Raw genomic sequence first — 20929 nt, 5'->3', positions numbered from 1 at the left:
CTGCCAAGACTGCAAAGATCTCAAAGTAAATTCGGCAACCAGACGTATCCAGTCCCCATAACTTTCCACATTGACAAGCTCCGATAACTGCAATAGCAGTATCAAAATCACAGAAAGAAGGCACATCAAACACATTGCAGGGATCAATAAAAGGAAGTTGAAACAAAATATTTTGACCTGGCCAGACTTGAGACAAATGGCAAATTCAGCAATGAGCATGCCAGTTAGAAGCAAACTTTAGATCAAGCAAAATATCCATGAATATATCCTAATGAAGGCTCTGATGTGGTTGACTGTTATTGAAGAAATAGTACTACCAATTTGTTCAGGTTATGGGCCTACAATTGGCTTACGAAACACAAGATTCTTCTTCTTTACACTCCATAACCACTAGCAGCTACTTATAAAATGAGGCAATTACTTATTCCTCGGTCACTGATCGATACATTATAAACTCATGCCGACTCTCAAACTTTGAGATCTGAGAAACTTAAGGTTGAGCAGGAATCTTACAGTTATAATTTGGAAAAATTGTACATATTGTAGCCTAAACTACCAACTCTACTGGAGCAAGAAGCTCTAAACCCCTTTGATGCCAAAGTTATGAAATGAGATTGTAACTGGTCCTAACTTAGCTAAACTTGGTAAGTGATTTAGTACAATAAAAATATCAACATACGGAATCAACGTGATCAAACGAACAATGAACTAACACAGAATAACACTATATTATTTGGTGTTCGTGTGAAAATCTTCTAACGACATCACATCTCCAAGCAGCTTACCAAGAATTTTAGACAAGGTTCAAACAGTGTAGAGAATTAAAAAATGATGGACAGTGTTATGAAAACATGATTATATGGGTAGCAAGAAGCGCTTATGCCCCGACCGTGGGGCCTTATGGGAAGAGTCAAGCCCAAAAGGAACAGCACATCCCTACTTCGAGTGCAACGTTGTACTGACTGATGTTATTATGTCTTTTATTTTTAATAAGAGGAAGTGAAAACAACATACTTCACTTCAAATGAAGTTCTTCAAGGTACAAACGTCATCTTTCTGGTACAGTTGTTACTGCACTAATCTTCAAGGACCCGCTTGACCACTACTCTAAAGCCATTGTATTTGTCAAGTGGGTCAACATGTATTATAGATAACCTTTTCTAACAACAATTAAGTTAAAAATACAAATAGTGAAATTTTACGATAAGTGGGTTGAGTGAATCCCCTTTGTTGAACGTAGATCCCCCTTGGCTTTAATATACTAACCTAATGAAACTTTCCTCTCTTCTCTTATTCACGACTCTAAGCAAACATGGACATACACAAAGGAAATTCCAAAGTTTACAAGATATAATGTCAAAACGCTATTCAGTTAAGAATGCATAATGAAGAAAGTGAAAAAACACCATCTTAGATTCATACATACATAGAAGTCATCTATGTACATCAACAATGCCTCAATTCAAAGCGAGTTAGGTCAGCAATATGAATCCTCACAAATGAATTTAAATCTATGTGGATGCCTAGCACTAACTTTTCATATTATCAAGAAAAAGAAGGTAAGGGAGCAGAGGCTTCAATTCATACCTGATAATTGACTTTAAAACGTCCAAGAAGCCGACAGAACTCATGATAATTATCGTGATGAGCCAGACCTGTTCCAGGAAGGGGGAATGGAGAATCGTTTCATCAGATTCTCTAGCAGAACATAAGAAATGAAACACTTTAAAACAGCATCCGCTTGCTCAACCTAATTGATGCTAAATCAATAGAAATCAACTTACGTTCATTTTCCTTTCTCCCACCCTCACCCCATATCAAAAGCTAGGAGAAAAATGTAACTCCCTCTGTCTCAATTTATGTGATAGTGTTTGACTGGACACGGCATTTAAGAAAGAAAGAAATAAAGAAAGGCTTTTCAAACTTGTAGTCTAAAACAAGTCATAGATATTTGTGAGGCTATATATCATCTCATCCAGGATAAAAGGAAAGTTTAAAGTTAAAGTGTTAATAAATATAGAAAGGTGTCATTCTTTTGCGGACGGAGGGAGTAACAAACTCAAAAGACCTACCTGATTTAGTAAGTCTACTTCATCCATTGATAATTACAAGTAAACAGAAAAATACAGTAGCATGATTGCATAAAATGAGACCTGCTGCTTTGTGCATGTTTATCGTTGACTTGTTATGGATATTTAATATTGTTAGTAATAGATTTCTTTTAAGAGCTTATTGACAGAAATTAGCAGTTCGATTGGCTTGTGTATCTGTTCGATTGGTGTGTTGTTTTGGGGTTTAACTCAAAGATGATATAACATCTTATTTTGGATGAATGGTGGAACCTTATTAACATAAGGCTTCCAGGGGATGCAACAGATACAAAAGAATGCTCCTAATTAAAACATGAGGAAAATCCTTAAATTTGCATAAACCCTTTTTCCAAAAATATTTGGTTGACGTATAGTGGTTGAAAAACTATTGCAACGGAAACTTTAAAGAATCAATATGATTTCAATTAGCCCCAATTTATCAAATTCAGACATAAACTTCCATTCTATTGACAACCACTTGTCAAGACTGGAAGGTTTTTCTCCAAACCAACCTCATAAAAGGGAGTTGGTGCTCTGCAACAGGTCCTTGTTCTGCTGGAAACTATATTAAGTTTATGCATCATCTCTATCTCAAAACCTGAATTCTATTCTTTTAATTTTAGAAAGACAACCTACCTGAATTCTATTCAACTATGAACTTCTTAAATCCCAATGAAACCTCCAAATTAAACAGGAAAATTGGCGCCGGAATAAAAGGGCGTCTTTTGAAGGTACTGAAATGACCTCATAAGTTACTAGAAAGCACATCTCCCATAGAGAGGCCAGTGCAGATATACCTTGGAGCCAGTGGTGCCTGAGAACCCATGCATACTGCGCACCCATGTTTTCAAATGAGTTCTTAGTTCACTGGATGAACTTTTGCCATAGGAAGATCGAGCCTCATTTAGAGCATTCTTTTGTATTTGTTTTCCCGTTCACAGGCAAGCGCCATTCTCTCATGTTTGTTTCCTTTTCCCCTTTGAATCTTTCTTCTCATCCTTTTTCCATGTCTTTTACCTGCTTTTCTTTCCAAAACCAAGCAGCCTTATAGCATGTTTGGCCAAGCTTCTTTTTGGCCAAAAGTGATTTTTTCCAACATTAAGATGCTTAGCCAAGCTTTTAGAAGGAAAAAATTATTTATGAGTAGAAACAGAAGCGGCTTTTGAGAAGCAGAAAAAAGTAGCTTCTTCCCATAAGCATTTTGGAGAAAATCACTTTTGAAAAAAATATACATAGAAGTATTTTTTAAAAACTTGGTCGAACAAGAATTGCTGCTCAAAAGTGCTTTTCAAATTAATTAGCAAAAAACAAACTGCTTCTCCCTAAAATTACTTTTTTTGAAAAGTACTTTTCAAAATAAGCTGATTTTAGAAGCTTGGCCAAACAGGCTAATCTCTTTCTTTTTTCTTTTTTTTAAATTTTTCCTTCTTGAAAAGGATTTAGCATCATACATTGATAATATATTTATTTTTTTAATAACGTAAATTGTATTAATCAAAAGGGAGAGAACTCCCGTGTACAGGAAGTATACCAAAGAGTAGAGAATTTACATCAGAACATGATTCTCTACAAAAGACGTTCAATCTTCTATACAAGTAGGGGCTATACGAGTGCACCAAAAAGCGATCAAAGATAAAAGACTATTTTTAAGATGTGAAAAAGGAGACTCAATCTGCTCAAAAGCTCTCCTATTTCTCTCCCCCTCCCCCCAAACTATCCACATGAGAGCTAACGGGGCAAACTTCCACGCCTTTTGCTTTCTTCTTCTACGGAAACCGGCCGAGCTATATAACATTTCCTTTACAGTGCTTGGCATCACCCATTGAACACCAAAAAAATTCAGGATTGCCCTCCACAAAGCCGAGGACACAGGGCAATGCAACAAAAGATAATCAACTTCTTCCCAGCTTTTACACATGTAGCACCAACTAACAAGCGTAATTCCTCTCTTTCGAAGATTTTCAGCAGTCAAGATCACTCCCTTCGCCGCTAGCCATGCAAAAAAACACACCTTCGTGGGCGCCTTAGGAATCCAAATCGAGGAGTAGGGAAAAGTGGCCTCATCTCTCACCAATATACTCTGGTAAAAGGACTTTACGGTAAACAAACCATCACCACGCAAACTCCATCTCCAAGAATCACAAGATGGCTGGGGCCTGTCTTGCCCATATAGCAGTGTCAACAAATCTTGGAGCTCTGCAATCTCCCAATCTTGCATGTTCCTTCTAAATGAGAGGTCTCATACTCTCATACTACCCCCTCCATGCTCCTTACGAATCTGTTGGACCATCAATTCCTTCTGGTTTGAAACTCTGAAGACGTGAGGGAAGGAGACCCTCAGAGTATCCTCTCCACACCACCTATGATTCCAAAAGTTGATTCTCCTCCCATCTCCCACCATGTAAGTGATGTTGCCACTGAATGCTTCCCAATTCTTCATGATGCTCCTCCACATGCCACACCCGAAAGGTGTTGTGATTGCCTTGGTCCTCCAACCCCTTCCATGGAATCGTACTTTTCTACTATGACCTCCCTCCATAGGGCATGCTCTTCTACCCCGAATCTCCACCGCCACTTCCCCAATAAAGCTCTGTTGAATACCCTAAGATCTTTAACTCCAAGTCCACCCCACTTCTTTGGGGAAGTGACTGTCTGCCAATTCACTAGATGAAACTTTCTAGTTCCATCCGCCGCATCCCAAAGAAAATTCCTTTGAAGCCGCTCCAGTTTTTCTGTGATGCTCACCGGCGCTTGTAACAGGGACAAGTAATAGGTGGGCATACTTGATAAAGTGCTTTTAATAAGCACTTCCTTACCGCCTTTTGACAAGTACCTTTTCTGCCAGCCTGCTAATCTTTTTTCAACCCTTTCGATTACTGGATTCCAAACTGTAGTATCCTTATGCGACGCGCCCAATGGGAAACCCAGGTAAGTAGAGGGGAGGGAGCCACCTTATATCCGAGAACATAAGACAAAGCATCAATATTAGCAACCTTACCCACCGGGAAAATCTCATACTTGCGGAGGTTGATTTTGAGTCCTGATACTATCTAAAACCACTGCAGGACCTGCTACAGGTAGGTCAACTGATCCATATCGGCATTACAGAAAACCAGGGTGTCATCCGCAAAGAGCAAATGAGAGACTCTTCGGGCACTGAGCACCCCGATCAGAGCTGAGAATCCTCTCAAGAAGCCTCCGCCCACCGCACGATCCATCATTTTACTCAGAGTATCCATCACTAGAATGAATAGCATGGGGGATAGAGGGTCACCTTGCTTGAGACCCTAGAGCTGTCAAAGAAACCACAGTGCTGCCATTAACCAAGACAGAGAATCTAACTAAGGAAATGCAGAACTTGATTCATCCCTTCCATCTTGCCCCAAACCTCATCCGCATCATAATGAAATCCAGGAACTCCCAATTGACATGGTCGAAAGCCTTCTCAAGGTCCAACTTGAATAGTAAACCGGGTTCTCTATTTTTCCTTCTGGAGTCTACAAGTTCATTTGCCACCAAAGCAGCATCCAGGATCTGCCTACCTTCCACAAATGCATTCTGGGAGGACGAAACAGACACGTCAAGAACCTTCTTAAGTCTGTTGGAAAGCACTTTGGATATAATCTTGTAGATGCTTCCCACGAGACTAATAGGCATGTAGTCTCTACCACAAGATGCACCTTCTTTCTTAGGCATAATAGTAATAAAAGAAGCATTGATACTTCTCTCGAAAACACCATTCACATGGAAGTATTCAATGATTTCCATCAACTCCCCTTTGAAGGTGTCCCAACAGAGCTGGAAGAAGGCCGAGGAAAAACCATCAGGCCCCTGAGCCTTATCACCAGCACAACTCGACACAGCCTCGTGCACCTCCTCCTCCTCGAAAGCGCTTTCTAGCCACTCACTGTCTCCCTCCCCTATATGGTTGAACTCTATTCCCCCCAAAGTCGGCCTCCAACTAACTTCCTCTTTGTATAAGTTCTCATAAAACCCCACGCCCCTTTTACCTCCTCCTCAGTCCTCTCCCTCAATCCTCACCCCATCCACAACTAAGAACTCTATGAAATTTCTCCTTCGATTTCCAACCTCCACCCTGTGGAAACACTTGGTATTCGAATCCCCCTCCTTTAACCAAAGCACCCTCGATTTTTGCCGCCAACTAGTCTCCTCAGCTATTGCTAACGCGACTATTTCCTCTTAACCTCCCTCAATCTCGCTTTCTCAGATTCATGTAACTCCCTCGCCCCTTCCCCTCTTTCTAATTCCTCCAATTCATGCATAAGTTCCCTCATTTTAACCTCTATCCTCCCAAAAACCTCCTTATTCCACCTAATAATATCTCCCTTGAGCAATTTAAGTTTCTTCATAAGACGGAATGAAGATGTCCCTGAAACCCTGTAGCTTGTCCACCATTCTTTCACCTTGTCACTGAATCCTGGCACTTTCAACCACATGTTCTCGAATCGGAAGGGAGCATGCACCCCCCTCCCTCTGCATCCATCTAGCAAAATAGGCAAATGATCCGAAGTCAACCTAGGTAAAGGAATCTGCAGCACATTCGGCACCAGCTCATCTCATGAGGGTGATATCAGGAATCTATCAAGTCTAGACCTTGAGTTGGAATCCTCCGCCCTGGCCCAAGTAAACCTTTCCCCTGACAGAGGAAGGTTAATGAGAAAGTGATCATTGATGAAGTCACAAAACTCTTCCATGGCCCTTGAAATCAGATTACACCCTAATCTCTCCTCCGAGAATCTAATGGTGTTAAAGTCTCCCCCTAGAACCCATGGAATGTCCCATTCCCCCATCACAGTGGCCAGTTCCTCCCAGAAAGACACCTTGGACCCTTCTCCTACTGGTCCGTACACTCCTCCAAATCCCCACTCCACCCCACTTACTGTATCTTTGACAAGAGCTGCTAAAGAAAAAGCTCCCTTCTTAATCTCCTTTACCTCCAAGCTTCTATCATCCCACATTAATAGAATGCCCCCGACACTTCCTACTGCTGGGACCCAATCATATTTTACCAACTACCTCCCTAGACACTCCTCACAATCACATCCGACAAGACTTCCATTTTTGTCTCCCGAAAACAAACTACATTAACACCCCACTCTCTAACTCCCACTTTGATGATGACCCTTTTGTTTGGGTCATTCATCCCCCTCACATTCCATGAAAGAATCTTAACTTCCAGAAATAATACCCCCCTTTTCCCCACCACCCCTAGCCGAGCTCCCCACCTCCTTGTCACACACCCGACCCCTTCTCTAGTACACCACTACATCCCCTAAATTATTTTACTTAACACCTTGACCCAATTCCCTCCCTGCACCATCATAAAGGGATTGTTGCTCAATATCCCTCAACAGCTCTAACACCCTATCTTCCTTCCCTTCAAAAGAAGCGCCTAAAAACTTCCCAAAGTTTAAAAGTTTATCCTCCATCCAGAAAGACATATCCCCTCCACTTCGTGACGAAATTGGGCAGGCGTCTTCTATATGTACCCCTTCCTTGCTCCTACCAGAGGAATACAAGACCATAGCATTGCTAGCAATAAGAACTTTAGGTGCCGAAAAGATCTCACCATTTCCTTGAGGGGCAACAACCTCTAAAATTAACAACCCGTTGCTATCGGAATGTCCAGAAACGCCAGTAGGGTAGCAGAAAGGAAGATAGCATGGGACCCTCGGCGGCATATTAACTGGAGATATTAGTCCGGCAGTAACATCAATTGGAGCATGCTCAACAATCTCCCTAGAAGAAGAAGCTTGAGGAGTAACCTCAGGTGAGGGGGCGATGGAGTTGGGTCCATCAGAGGGGGGAGGCTGTGGAATAACAGCACCATCTTTAGCCGGTGCGGCCCCTGAAGCAGCGGCCATCCAAGAGGGGCGCAGGTCAGTAGAGCTTGGTGAAATGCCACTGTGAGAAGCACCATTGGCAGAAGAAGGAGTAATGACTTTTCCCATATGCATAGTAGCCTTAGAAGGCGCGTCTTGAAATAATTTGGGCCCCTTAGGATCAATAATAATAGAATTGGGAAAAGTTGTTGGGCCCATGCGAGGAGGCCCAGGCCTATACTTGCTGAAAACTTGCCCGGCCCTATGATAATTAGAAGAGGACCGACCCATTCTGCCTTTCCGGCCCGCATCACTAACCCATTCACGTCCTTTCCTCCTGTTGAAATTTTATCTTCCTCTCCCAAATTCAAACCTCCTATCTCTTCTCGATCTAACGTCTTATTCCAGCTTAGTCCAGTGATCCGGTGAGCCCTCCTTTCCCCTCAGAGACTGATTTCCCCTCCCATCCCTTCTATTTGACCTTCCCTTTTCTTCCGCCACTATCACAGGCATAAAGATAGGGCGAAATTCAGGGCTCAACTAAACCCTATAACTCAAGTAGCCATCCTCCACCACAGTGGAGACAGGGATTCTGCCCTCTTTCCTCACCACAATCCTCACTCGCGAGAGATCGTGTATGCTGCAAGTGACATCAATAAAACCCCCACAGATTTCCCCAATCTTCTTGAATAGGTCAAGACACCAAAAATGCACCGGGAGACCCACCATGTTGACCACCAATGTTTCGCCAGTGAAACGGGGGTCGAGACACCGATTGTGCTCCATCCACTTGTCTAGTTTTAAGAAGTTCCCATCGAACCACCTGTTTCCTCTGACAAGAATTTCTGAAGCTTGAGACTCATCAACAAATCGAAAGAGATATTGTGTGTCCCCCAATTGTGATATTTTCAGCCCGTCCTTGACGTTCCATGCCTCTGCTACCCAGTTCCTAACAGCCTCGGGAAAACCAACCCATTTGGAGAAAGAACCAATCAAACAAGATTCCAAGAAACCCTTACGCCTTAGAGTGTGCTCCTCGGACAACGAGAAGTGCGGCTCCTGCCCTACGTCAAGCTTTCGATGGCATCTTCCCCCAAGTTCTAGGGCTGGCCAAGAGGCAGCTTTGATGAAAGACATTTTCCAATTTTCTAGATTCTAGGGAGAAGTAGGAGTTTCTCTCTGTAGAGTCCATCATAACAAAACCAAAAACCTTGCTAGGGAGCTGACTGAAGAAGAGAAAGTGAGAGGAAGTAAAATCTGGCCGGAAAAAGCCACCTCCGTCGCTGGAAGATGTTTACATTATCACTATAATTTTACTGTTTTGACAGGTTACTTACCATTATTGGTTACCAATCAAATGGTTGTAGTGAGAAATTACCTATAGTTAACCTTCAAGCAACTTAATTTGATAATACTTACTTATATCTTTCAATTGTAAAGATTAAACTGTTTTGCAAAACCAATACGACCATTCTCCCATACCATTCATCAACTACCAAGCCCTAACATTAGTGACTTTCGAACATTAGCTTGGAAATTGCTAGAATCGCAAATTGGCAGTTGTGACTCATCCCTCTTCCGTCATCAGCAGTGGTACGTCCATCTTCTTAAAATCCTGGCTCTGTCTTTGAGAGAGGCCCTTCTTGAGGCAAGTGTTATGTCAACTAATTAGTTGTGATTTTGACGGCCAGCTTTGGTATTTGTAGATTAGCATCCTTGTTTCTAGATTAAAAAAATGAGCTTTTTCCTTAACTATGGTTATCCAAATCAGCTTGCGCGCACCTCAGTTATCCATCGGATACTTGCTACCTCCCATCAACACAAATAAATTATGTCTGCTAAGGCTTAGGCAAATTTGAAAGAAATCACTTAGAATTTTGCCTCTGCTGGGATTTGAATCCTGATCTTTAAGCTTTGTATACCACTTCATTAACCACTAGGTCACACCGTCGGTGCATAAAAAAGGAGCATTAAAATGACTGCCGGTACCAAGATTACAAATGAGCATCTTGTAGATCTAAGATGGAAGGGTGGGAAGCTAAATAAGGAGGAAAATTGCGATACTCGGAGGTGAAGGAGGAGTTAACAATGATGTAATAGCACAGGAGACTAGTTGGAGAAGAAAATTGAAAGCACTTTGGTTCAAATGTAGGCTACTCCAATAGAAAGTTACTCTACAGGTTGACAAAGTTACTCCATAGGTTGACAATAGCTAATAGAAGAAGGATGAAGGAACAATAGTGGACTATTATTCTAATTAATACAAAGAGGAGAGGAATTTGGACCTACTCCAAGTGCGAAAAAGTTTAGCCAAATAGTCTCATGGTCACCCAGTCAACGAAAGCACTTCCGCTTTTCCAATAGCAGATCACCTATACTATTCATTTCGGTGATGGAATCAATAAGAAAGATGATGGATATAGCAGTTGTAGGCAGCTCTCTAAAGGATTCAATCCAGGCTTAAGGAGCAATGGAAATGCCAGAGTTTTTCATGTACTATTCACGGATGAGACCCAGAGAGGCAGAGATACTTCAGCTTTTCTACTTAAGATAGGTCCTAGTATAGTTTCAAGTGTTGTCGAGATTGAAAATCAATCCTCAAAAGTGCGAGACCATTCTGGTAAGAGGTGACCAACATTGAGCAATTAAAGAATTGGAGCACTCCCAACAACTTCCTAAAACTACCATAAGAGCATCAAACAACGACTCTTCGGCTTGAAATGTTGTGACTTGTGATTGAAAGAGTTGAGAAGAGATTAGCAGGGTGACAATATAGGTACTAGTCATAAAGGGGTAACGACATCATGATCAAAATCATATGATAAAGTGTTTCCATATATTACATGTCCTTCATGCCTACACCAAACAGCTATAACGGAGAAATTTCAACAAACTTTCTTGTGGAATATGAACAAAGGGACGAGAGAGCTTCATTTGGTAAGGTGAAAACGTTGTTACATTCCCTGATTTGGCACGAAGGCATCAAAGTAAGAGACTTGAAAGTTTTCACGGAGCTTTAGTTGGAAAGTAGCTGCGGATGTTTGGGAACAAGGAGAATGTATTATGGAGGACAATGACCGTGAACAAGTATGATATACTCAAAAGGGGTTTCAATAATTAGGGAGTTTGGAGAAGCATCATGAGGAATAGGACTTCACCAGAAATGTCACTTTCAACGTTGGCAACGGAAACTCAAATAGGGTCAGCTTTTTGAAGCACAAATGGAGGTGTGAAGAAACTTTAAGGACTCATTTGGATGGATGGATTGAATAAAATCATGATATAAAATTTGATATTATTTTATCAAGTGTTTGGTTAGTCTTTTAAGTCGTGCATCACTAATCCCGGGACAATTTAGTACACTAATTTGTGTATTACTTTATACCAAATGTAACATCGAAAGACAATACACGGATTAAACACCAAAAGACAAAACAACCCTTTATCTTTTCCTCAAATTCATCATCGACACCCTTTTAATTTTAATAAGGCTAAAAATAACTCCATATTATAAATTTTACCCTATATATTTAGTACAAAGAGCCAAACACCCAAATAAAAAATAATCTCATCATTGTTAATCCCAAGATTATTATTTATTACTACTATTTTTTCTTTTACTTTAGTTACCTTATTATTTTTCTGTCAATACATTAGGGCCGTTTGGTTGAGAAGCAAGTTATGTGGATTAGTTGTGTCCGGATTAGTAATGCATGAATTATAACGTAGGAATTATAATACAAGAAATTAGAATACAGGGATTTAATTAATAATTGTCTAACCTATATGTATTGATCAATTATATGTTAAACAACAACAACAACCCAGTAAAATCCCACTAGTGGGGTCTGGGGAGGGTAGTGTGTACGCAAACCTTACCCTACCCCGAATGAGTAGAGAGGCTGTTTCTGAAAGACTCTCGGCTCAAGAAAAGAAAAAGACAAAAGGAGATAATATTAGTATCACTACAGAAATCATATGAAGAATAGGAACAACATGCAATCCAGAAGAAAGATGCAAAGCATAAGCGATAGCTAGTAAATATGTCCTGCACTGAAAAACGAAATAGTAAATAAAATAATAAATAAATAAAAACCTACCAGACTAGTCTCACAAAGATACGAAGGCAAGGCTCAACTACCTCCTAACCTATAACCCTAATACTCGACCTCCACATCTTCCTATCAAGTGTCATGTCCTCAGAAATCTGAAGCCTCGCCATATCCTGCCTAATCACCTCTCCCCAATATTTCTTAGGCCGCCCTCTACCTCTTCTCGTGTCCTCCACGACCAGCCCCTCGCACCTCCTTACAAGAGCATTTGGGCTTCTCCTCTGAACATGCCCGAACCATCTGAGTCTCGCTTCCCGTATCTTGTCATCAATAGGAACCACGAGCACCTTCTCCCGAATATCAACATTCCTAATCTTATCCATCCTAGTGTTCCCGCACATCCACCTCAACATCCTCATTTCTGCTACTCTCATCTTCTGGATATGTAAGTTCTTAACAGGCCAACACTCAGTCCCATACATCATGGCCAGTCTAACCACCGCTTTATAAAACGTACCTTTGAGTAGTGGTGGCACTCTCTTGTCACACAGGACTCCATATGCTAACCTTCACTTCATCCATCCTACCCCAATACAGTGTGTGACATCCTCGTCTATCTCCCCTCCCCCATGGATAACCGACCCCAAGTACTTGAAGCTACCTCTACTTGGGATAACTTGTGATTCAAGCCTCACATCCACGCCCACTTGCCCCGGCTCAGTGCTAAACTTACACTCCATGTATTCTGTCTTCGTCCTGCTCAGCTTGAAACCCTTAGACTCAAGGGTATGTCGCCAAACCTCCAGCCTCTCGTCGACAATTATATGTTAAAAATCACCTAGAATATCCCAAATAGAGACATCATCCTTGAGCAGATTAGCCAACTTTTAAGGTTCTCTTTTTTCCTTCAACTTCTTTTAGTGAGGTACATGGTGGATAAGTACAGAAAGGTCACTTTAGAATATTAATAAAAATCATACTTTTTTGTTTAACCTACTTGTTATCTATATCTATCTTTATAAATCTAGCTACCTATATGTCTGGTATTCTAAAAGCACCGAACTTTTATGCGAAATATTCTCTGTTTTTGCCTTTAGGAAAATATTTCACATTAGACAATGTTATCGTTTAGTTTTGAGGATTGTGTATGACTTTTAAGTTACCTGAAGTTTTGGCCATTAAATATTTTCTTAATTATTTGAACTATATAGAAACTTCAAATATTCAGGAATTAAAATCGGGTAAGATGGTTAGCTATAAAGCTTGACTTTATGGTACGTTCATTCTTTATTTACAAATTACAATTAGCAATCAAAACTCAAAATTCAATTTTCACACTTTATTTATCTATCAATATTTATACAATTACACAAGCAGGAAACTTCAACACAAAATATTGATAGACTTTCTTACTCTTCGTAAGTAAATTCGATATTCGACAAAACTCTAGATTTTTAGGACTTCATTATTTAGTTTATTCGTTGTTTGGCCTTTAATTGTTTCTTCCTTTGTTGCGTTAACTAAATCGTATTATTATTCACCGTTTTCAAGAATTTACATTTTTTTTAATTTTAATTTCATCACACAATCATATTATTTAATGCTAATATTCAGGTAATTTTCTTAAAATTATATACTCACTGACATAGGGTACACGCGCAAAGCGCGTACCCTAAAACTAGTCCTGCTAAAACAAGAATCAAATTACTAGGAAATATGAAATAAGAAATCCTAATCTATAACAAAAGAAATCTTAATCTTGAATAGATTCTTAAACTTATTAAATTTCTTGAAATTCTTGGGCCTCAATTGGATTAAGGCTAATTAGCTTAAGCATTTTAAATTTGTGGCCCAATGGTCCAAATCTATTAGCACCTTCGTGAGCCCAATAAGCCTCCATTATTGTAAAAAAAAAACATGGTCTCTATTTGTGCTTCTCTAGCATCACGATTTGAGCTTGTATGTTCATCAAGTGGCGTTGCTCATTGGATGTAAATACACACTGATATATGAAAAGAAGCCTTTTCTTCTAAAAGCTTCATGATATCATAGTCATTGCTATTTTTAGGTGAGTTTTCTCCCTCGGTAGGGTTCCATATAAGTATCAAGAGGTCGAGTTTTTCCTCCCTCCTTCATTGTCATTGCCATAACAGCGACGGTTTGCGTCGAACATTCAAACCGTTTATTTTTTGGCAAATACTATTACCACCACATGGTTTCTAAGCCTCAGGCGACCAAATCCCAGAAAGTTGTTCCGGCAAAATCACAGTCACGCGTCGTCACGTGCCTGTTGAAGTTTCAGCGCGGCAACGCCCCAGATCGACGCGCCGTCACGTGAAGACTTTTTCGGCCACCTTCTGAAGCAGATTTTTTCACCTTGGAATTCGTCCAATTGTTCCAACCCTACCCACCAAGTTTCAGAAATTTCTAAACATCAAAGGTCATTTTCTGGCGTATCAGATCCTTTGTTTTTCAACTCTGAAAAACAGGTTAGTTGGCTCTTGAGATACTAAAAGAAATTTCTCTTTGGTTGAAGACATGGACTTTATTTGTTCATGCTATGGCGGATACAAAGGCGGTAGATATTAACTCTCTTTCAAAAGTCAGTGTTGTGAAACTAGATGGGGCTAGCACATATCTTGCTTGGTTAAGATCATGTTTGAGTTTTATTAAGTCTAGAATATTGCTTGATTATATTTCTTGGAAAAAAGAAAAAGAAAAACTGATTCTAACTATGGTCAATGGGATTCTGATAATTCCCTTTTTATGCATGGCTTTTGAATACTATACACTTCCGAATTTCTAAGCAATATTTATTGCTTGATACTGGCGAAAAGATCTCGAATTCAACCAAGCGCACTTACTAGAGGTGGGCATCGGTCGGTTCGGTTCGGTTGTGAATGTTATCAATTCATCATATCAGTTATCGGTTTATAAATATACTAAACCGATAACCGAACCGATAAGATATCGATTATCGGGTATCGGTTAGTCGGTTATCGATCCTTATCGGTTCGATTATCGGTTTACTCGATAAGAATAAAAACTATCCAACAAATTCATGTTTTTATCATGAAATCATGATCATACTATTAAGAGAAAGGAATTGATTTTTTGCTCTTAAGAAAAGACGGATTAAATTTCAACTTAGAAAATAAAATTTCTTTGCATTTGAAAATCCCAATAAATGATCTCAATTTTCAAAGTTATAAGTTAATAGGAGTAAGGGATAAACCATTCAACAATCTAATCTCACTAACTATCCCACGACGGGCGGGCATAATTCACAGAAAAATAATAAAATCCTAATCTTATAAATACTAAAGAATAAGTGCAACAAAAGAAACAAATAGAAAAACTAAAAATCTTAACAATTAATTCTCTAAAGTTTAAAACTAAAAATCTTAACTGAAAAATTAAAATGAGAAATTCAGAAAAGTTTAAAACTTACTCTAAGGATTAAGGCCAGAAGATGAAGAGTAACTACCGAGAGAATAGAGAGAATGAGAGAATGAAGCCATAAGGTGGTTTTATATACTTAATGGGTAAAATTATAATTTTGTTAAAGCTTATTGGGCTATCGGTTAAACTGTTAATAAAATTGGGCAAACCGAGATCCGAACTGATAACCCATTAGTCAAATAACATTAAACTGTTATCGAACTATTTACCTAATGACCCGACACTGATAACCCAATAGCATTTTATCGATTCGGGTTATCGGTTATACCAGATATATGCCCAGCCCTAGCTCTTAATCTCACGAGGGAAATGATGCGCAGATCTTTGAAATTCGAAATAAAATTTATGTCATTGATTACTATTCCGAGTTAAATGGGTTATGGCAAGAAAATGTCTACTACCAGGATCTCCAAATGATGTGTACTGATGATGTAGTTCTTTTTCAAAAATTGATTGCTAAGAAAAGGGTATACGATTTTCTAGCAGATATGAACCAAAAGTACAGCCAAATCAAGGTTTAAGTTCTTGTAAAATGCTTTTCCTTCTCTTGAGGATGTTCAAGAGGAAAAAAGTCGACGAGGGGTCATGCTTTATTTAGCATCAACCAAGAAGTGTGGGTTAACTGCGTCTCATGAGCAACCAAAGGCATTCATTTATGATAAAGATCACTTGAACTGTGATTATTGTGGCAAGCCAAGGCATATAAAAGAAACATGTTGGAAACTACATGCTAGACCAACCAAGGTAGTGGAAGGAAACGTGTAGGTCCATCACGAGGTCAGGCTAATATTGCAATAAATGTAGAGACATACTGAAAACCGTTTCTGGAGAAGCTGTCTTCAGACGAAGTTCAGCATCGACACCATCTCCTAGACAAACTTGACTCTTCTAATGGTGACACTTCCAATTACGTGCTGTCAGTTATTGCCTTTAATGCTCATCTTAATTCTTGGATTATTGATTCTGGTGCGAATAGACACATGATAGGTTCGTCCAAAGGCTTTCAAAACTATTCTCCAAGCTTTTGCAAATCCTAAATAGAAGCAAGCTATAATTGAAGAAATGAAGGCCTTGTAAAATAATAAGACTTGGGAACTTGTCACTTCACCGCCAGATAAGAAGTTGGTTGATTGCAAATGAGTCTTCATTGTGAAATAGAAAGTTGATGGGTCGATTGAAAGATTCAAAGCAAGATTGATGGCTACAGGATTCACTCGAACTTATGTAGTGGATTTATCAAGAGACATTTTCTCCTGTTGCTAAAATAAATACTATGAGAATTCTTTTGTCTTGTGCAACTAATCTTGATTGGGACGTAAAACAGTTTGATGTAAAGAATACATTTCTTCAGGGAGACTTAGAAAAAGAGGTATATATGGATATTCCTCCTGGATTTGACACGGAACAAAGTCAAGGAAAGGTGTGCAGACTAAAGAAATCCTTGTACGGATCGAAGCAATCCCCTACAGCATGATTTGACAGATTCTGTAAAGCGATAATCTCCTTCGGTTATCAACAAAGAAATTGTCATACCCTCTTCATAAGACATCAAAAGGGTAAACTCACTTTCTCCGTTTATGTGAGAAGAGATGACCCGATTGAAGAAGTTATTGGCATAGGAATTTGAGATCAAGAATCTAAGAAAATTGGAATACTTCTTGGGAATTGAGGTTGCTAAATCAAAAAGAGAAATCTTTATCTCTCAAAGAAAGTATATTCTAGATCTCTTAAAAGAAACTAGTACAACATGTTGCAGACCAACAAAATCGCCCATTTAAAGCAATCACAAGTTACAAACAGGAGCTGGAGAGTCAGTTGATAAGGAGAGATATGAGAGGTTGGTTAGAAGAATCATTTATCCCTCACACTAGACCAGACATAACATATTCTGTCAGTTTGGTGAGTCATTTCATGCATGATCCATGAGATCCTCATATGCAAGTTGTCTTTCACATTTTGCGGTATCTGAAGTCTGCTATGGGAAAGGTCTGCTTTTCTCCAAACATGACCACTTCCAGGTAGAAGCCGTTACAGATGCAAATTGGGTTGGATATCTAAGTGATAGAAGATCTAGAACTTGATTACTTGGAGAAGCAAGAAGCAAAGTGTAGTTACTAGATCAAGAAAAGGCAGAATATAGAGCTCGGGCCCAGGGTGTCTGTGAACGTTTGTGCTACATAAGCTATTAAAGGAATAGAGATTGTCCGAAAAGAGAAAGTTTCCCTGTATTGTGCTAATAAGGCTACAATCAGTATACCTCATAACCACGTTCAGCATGATCGAACGAAAAATGTTGAAATCGATCGACACTTCATCAAAGAAAAGATCATAACTGGCATCTTGAGTTTGCTTCATGTATGATCTGAAAAACGGCTAACTGATGTATTTACAAAAGGCTGCAACAAACAAACCTTTTGAGAGGGAGTGCTTACTAGCTTGATTGTAGGAGCCTTAATTGTAGGAGATTTGTTTTCTTATTCAAATTGATCTGCTGTAATTTTGTAATTGATTGTAACTGATTTCTTTTCCTTAATTAGTCATAGGACCTCCGGTATAAGTAGTCTTGCTCTTTGTATGTAAATACACACTCATATATAAAAAGATGCCTTTTCTTCTTCTAAAATCTTCAATACGCGATGAGGAGAAGATGCAAATCACCTTCTAATGCACGACTGGTTCGCTATCCATATGTGGTAGACATCCTTAACTTGTTAAAATAAGACATGCCAATTTCAGTGAGGATGTGATGCACAATTGGGCATTCAAAAGGGAAGCAGGAGAAGTACCTGGATTGCAGCTCCCCTAGGGAAAGGAATACAAGAATTTTTTTAGGGGAAATGTGACTTTGTACATATCAGGGCCATGCCTTTTATTTTTAATAAAATTGGAGCACCCAAGAAATTCATGTTAGTACAGATGACATGTGTCATTTTCAACGAACTATATCTAGTAGGTTCCCATGTTAGGCATTCTATAGATGGGGATTCTAACACCAAAAGAGACATTTGCCTCGAAATGGATTCAAGACGGAAAAGCATAGTGGAAGTTTGATTTTAGGCTTTTGGAGGTCTAATATAGACAAGAGGGGTTGCTCTGATGGTAAGCAACCTCCACCTCCAACCGAGAGGTTGTGAGTTCGAGTCTCCCCAAGAGCAAGGTGGGAAGTTCTTGGAGGGAAGGATGCCGGGGGTCTATTTGGAAACAGTCTCTCTACCCTAGGGTAGGGGTAAGGTCTGCGTACACACTACCCTCCCCAGACCCCACTAAGTGGGATTATACTGGGTTGTTGTTGTTGGAGTATATTTTAATGAAATTTTATAAGAATATTAAGGACCAGTTTGGCCATAGATTTTGCCAAAATAAATTTGGGTTTTATTTGGCAAACACATGTTTGGCCATAAATTTTGCCTACAAATCTCAAATCCCAAAACTTGAGATATGAAGAGGGTAATATGGGGATGTTTTGGCACAAAGTGAGGCTACATTTGAGTAAAATGGTGATCAACTTTATTCTGGAAAACTGAAGCTCTCGTTTTTCAAAATGGGTATTGAAGATGAGTAGATGACGTTCATGGGGGGTATTACTAGTACTAAACACTAACAACAGGAAATACGATAATAGAAGCGAACTAAATCACACGACGAAGTAACGATCTACTTAAGAATATGTAGGAACCTGACTGCTACTAAAGTAACTGGTAAAAAAAGGAGAAACTTACAACTACCTACTAACCCTCTACCCTAATTCTCGACCCTCATACCTTCCTATCAAGGGTCATGTCCTCAGTAAGCTGAAGCCTGAAGCCGCGACATATCTTGTCTAATCACCTCTCCCCAATACTTCTTTGGCCTATCTCGACCTCTTCTCAAACCCGTCATGGTCAGCCTCTCACATCTCCTGATAGGAGCATCAATGCTTCTCCTCTATACGTGCCTAAACCATTTCAGCCTCGACTCCAGCATTTTGTCCTCCACGAAGGCCACTCCCACTTTGTCCCGAATAGCTTCATTCCTAATCTTATCTCTCCTGGTATACCCACTCATCCATCTCAACATCCTCATTCCTGCTACTTTCATTTTCTGCACATGTGAGTTCTTAATTGGCCAATACTCCGCCCATATAGCATAGTCGGTCGGACCCCACTTTGTATAATTTACCATTAAGTCTTGGCGGCACATTCTAATCACATAAAACGCCAGATGCAAGCCTCCATTTCATCCATCCCGCTCCCATACGATGTGCGATATCCTCGTCAATCTCTTTGTTACCCTGAATAATAGACCCGAGATACTTGAATTTACCTTTCTTGGGGATAACTTGAGTATCAAGCTTCACATCCACGTGTGACTCCTGAGCCCCGTCACTGAATTTGCACTCTAAGTATTCTATTTTAATCCTGCTCAACTTGAAACCTTTAGACTCTAAGGTCTGCCTCCATACCTCCAACCTTGAGTTGACCCCACTTCACGTCTCGTCGATCAACACTATATTGTCGGCAAATAGCATGCACCATGGCATTTCCCCTGTATGTGCCACGCTAGCACATCCATCGTCAAGGCTAATAAAAACGGGCTAAGAGTCGATCCCTGGTGCAGCCCCATCACAACTAGAAAGTGCTCTGAGTCCCCTCCCACCGTCCTCACCCGACTCTTAGCACCATCGTACATATCCTTAATCACCCTAGTGTACGCTACCGAAACGCTGCTAACCTCCAGACACCTCCACAAAACTTCCCTCGGCACTTTCTCGTATGCCTTTTCAAGGTCGATAAACACCATATGCAAGTCTTTTTTCCTTTTCCTATACTGCTCCACTAATCTCCTCACCAGATGAATAGCTTCCACAGTCGAGCGCCCTGGCACGAATCCGAACTGGTTCTCGGAAATAGACACGCTCTCCTCATCCTGACTTCCACCACCCTCTCCCAAGTCTTTATAGTGTGGGTCAACAGTTTTATACCCCTATAATTATTACAATTTTAGATACCACACTTGTTCTTGTACAATGGAACCATCGTACTCCACCTCCATTCCTCGGACATCATTTTCGTCTTAAAAATGACATTAAACAACCCAGTGAGCCACACCATGCTTGCTCGACCCGCGTTCTTCCAAAACTCCACTGGAATTTCGTCTGGCCCCGTCGCTATGCCCCTACTCATCTTGCGCATATCCCCTTCCACCTCCACCTTAATACGCCTACAATACCCAAAATCTCGCAGACTCTCGGGGTGCTCCAACTCACCCAACACAATACTTTTGTCCCCCTCCTCATTTTGCTATATTGCTATAACAAAAATATAGTACAAAATATAAATTTGATATAAAGCCACTCTTAGAAAGAAATAATTTAATAACAAGAAGTGAAATAGAAAAATACCATAAAACCACGTGGAGAAATGACAGAAAATATAGAGGCAAATCTTGATCTTCAAAGTTATAAATATAAAGCCCATAAAACTAACACCATCTGCTATGGTTA

At 39.9% G+C, this 20929-nt stretch overlaps 1 protein-coding gene across 3 annotated transcripts in view; it reads right to left on the bottom strand.

The window, feature by feature from the left end:
• LOC107784382 (uncharacterized) overlaps positions 1 to 20929 on the bottom strand; it is a 61531-nt gene that overhangs the window by 26328 nt on the left and 14274 nt on the right. For all 3 annotated transcript variants that reach the window (XM_075243223.1, XM_075243225.1, XM_075243224.1), the window contains exons 9-10: positions 1588 to 1655; positions 1 to 87 (exon numbers count right to left, since the gene is read on the bottom strand). In XM_075243223.1, the coding sequence (XP_075099324.1) occupies positions 1 to 87; positions 1588 to 1655 (155 nt within the window). The remainder of the gene's footprint in view (positions 88 to 1587; positions 1656 to 20929) is intronic.

This window comes from Nicotiana tabacum, chromosome 22 (assembly GCF_000715075.1).
Source record: "Nicotiana tabacum cultivar K326 chromosome 22, ASM71507v2, whole genome shotgun sequence".
In the NCBI taxonomy this organism is placed as follows: domain Eukaryota; kingdom Viridiplantae; phylum Streptophyta; class Magnoliopsida; order Solanales; family Solanaceae; genus Nicotiana; species Nicotiana tabacum.
This window is presented reverse-complemented; position numbering and strand designations above follow the sequence as displayed.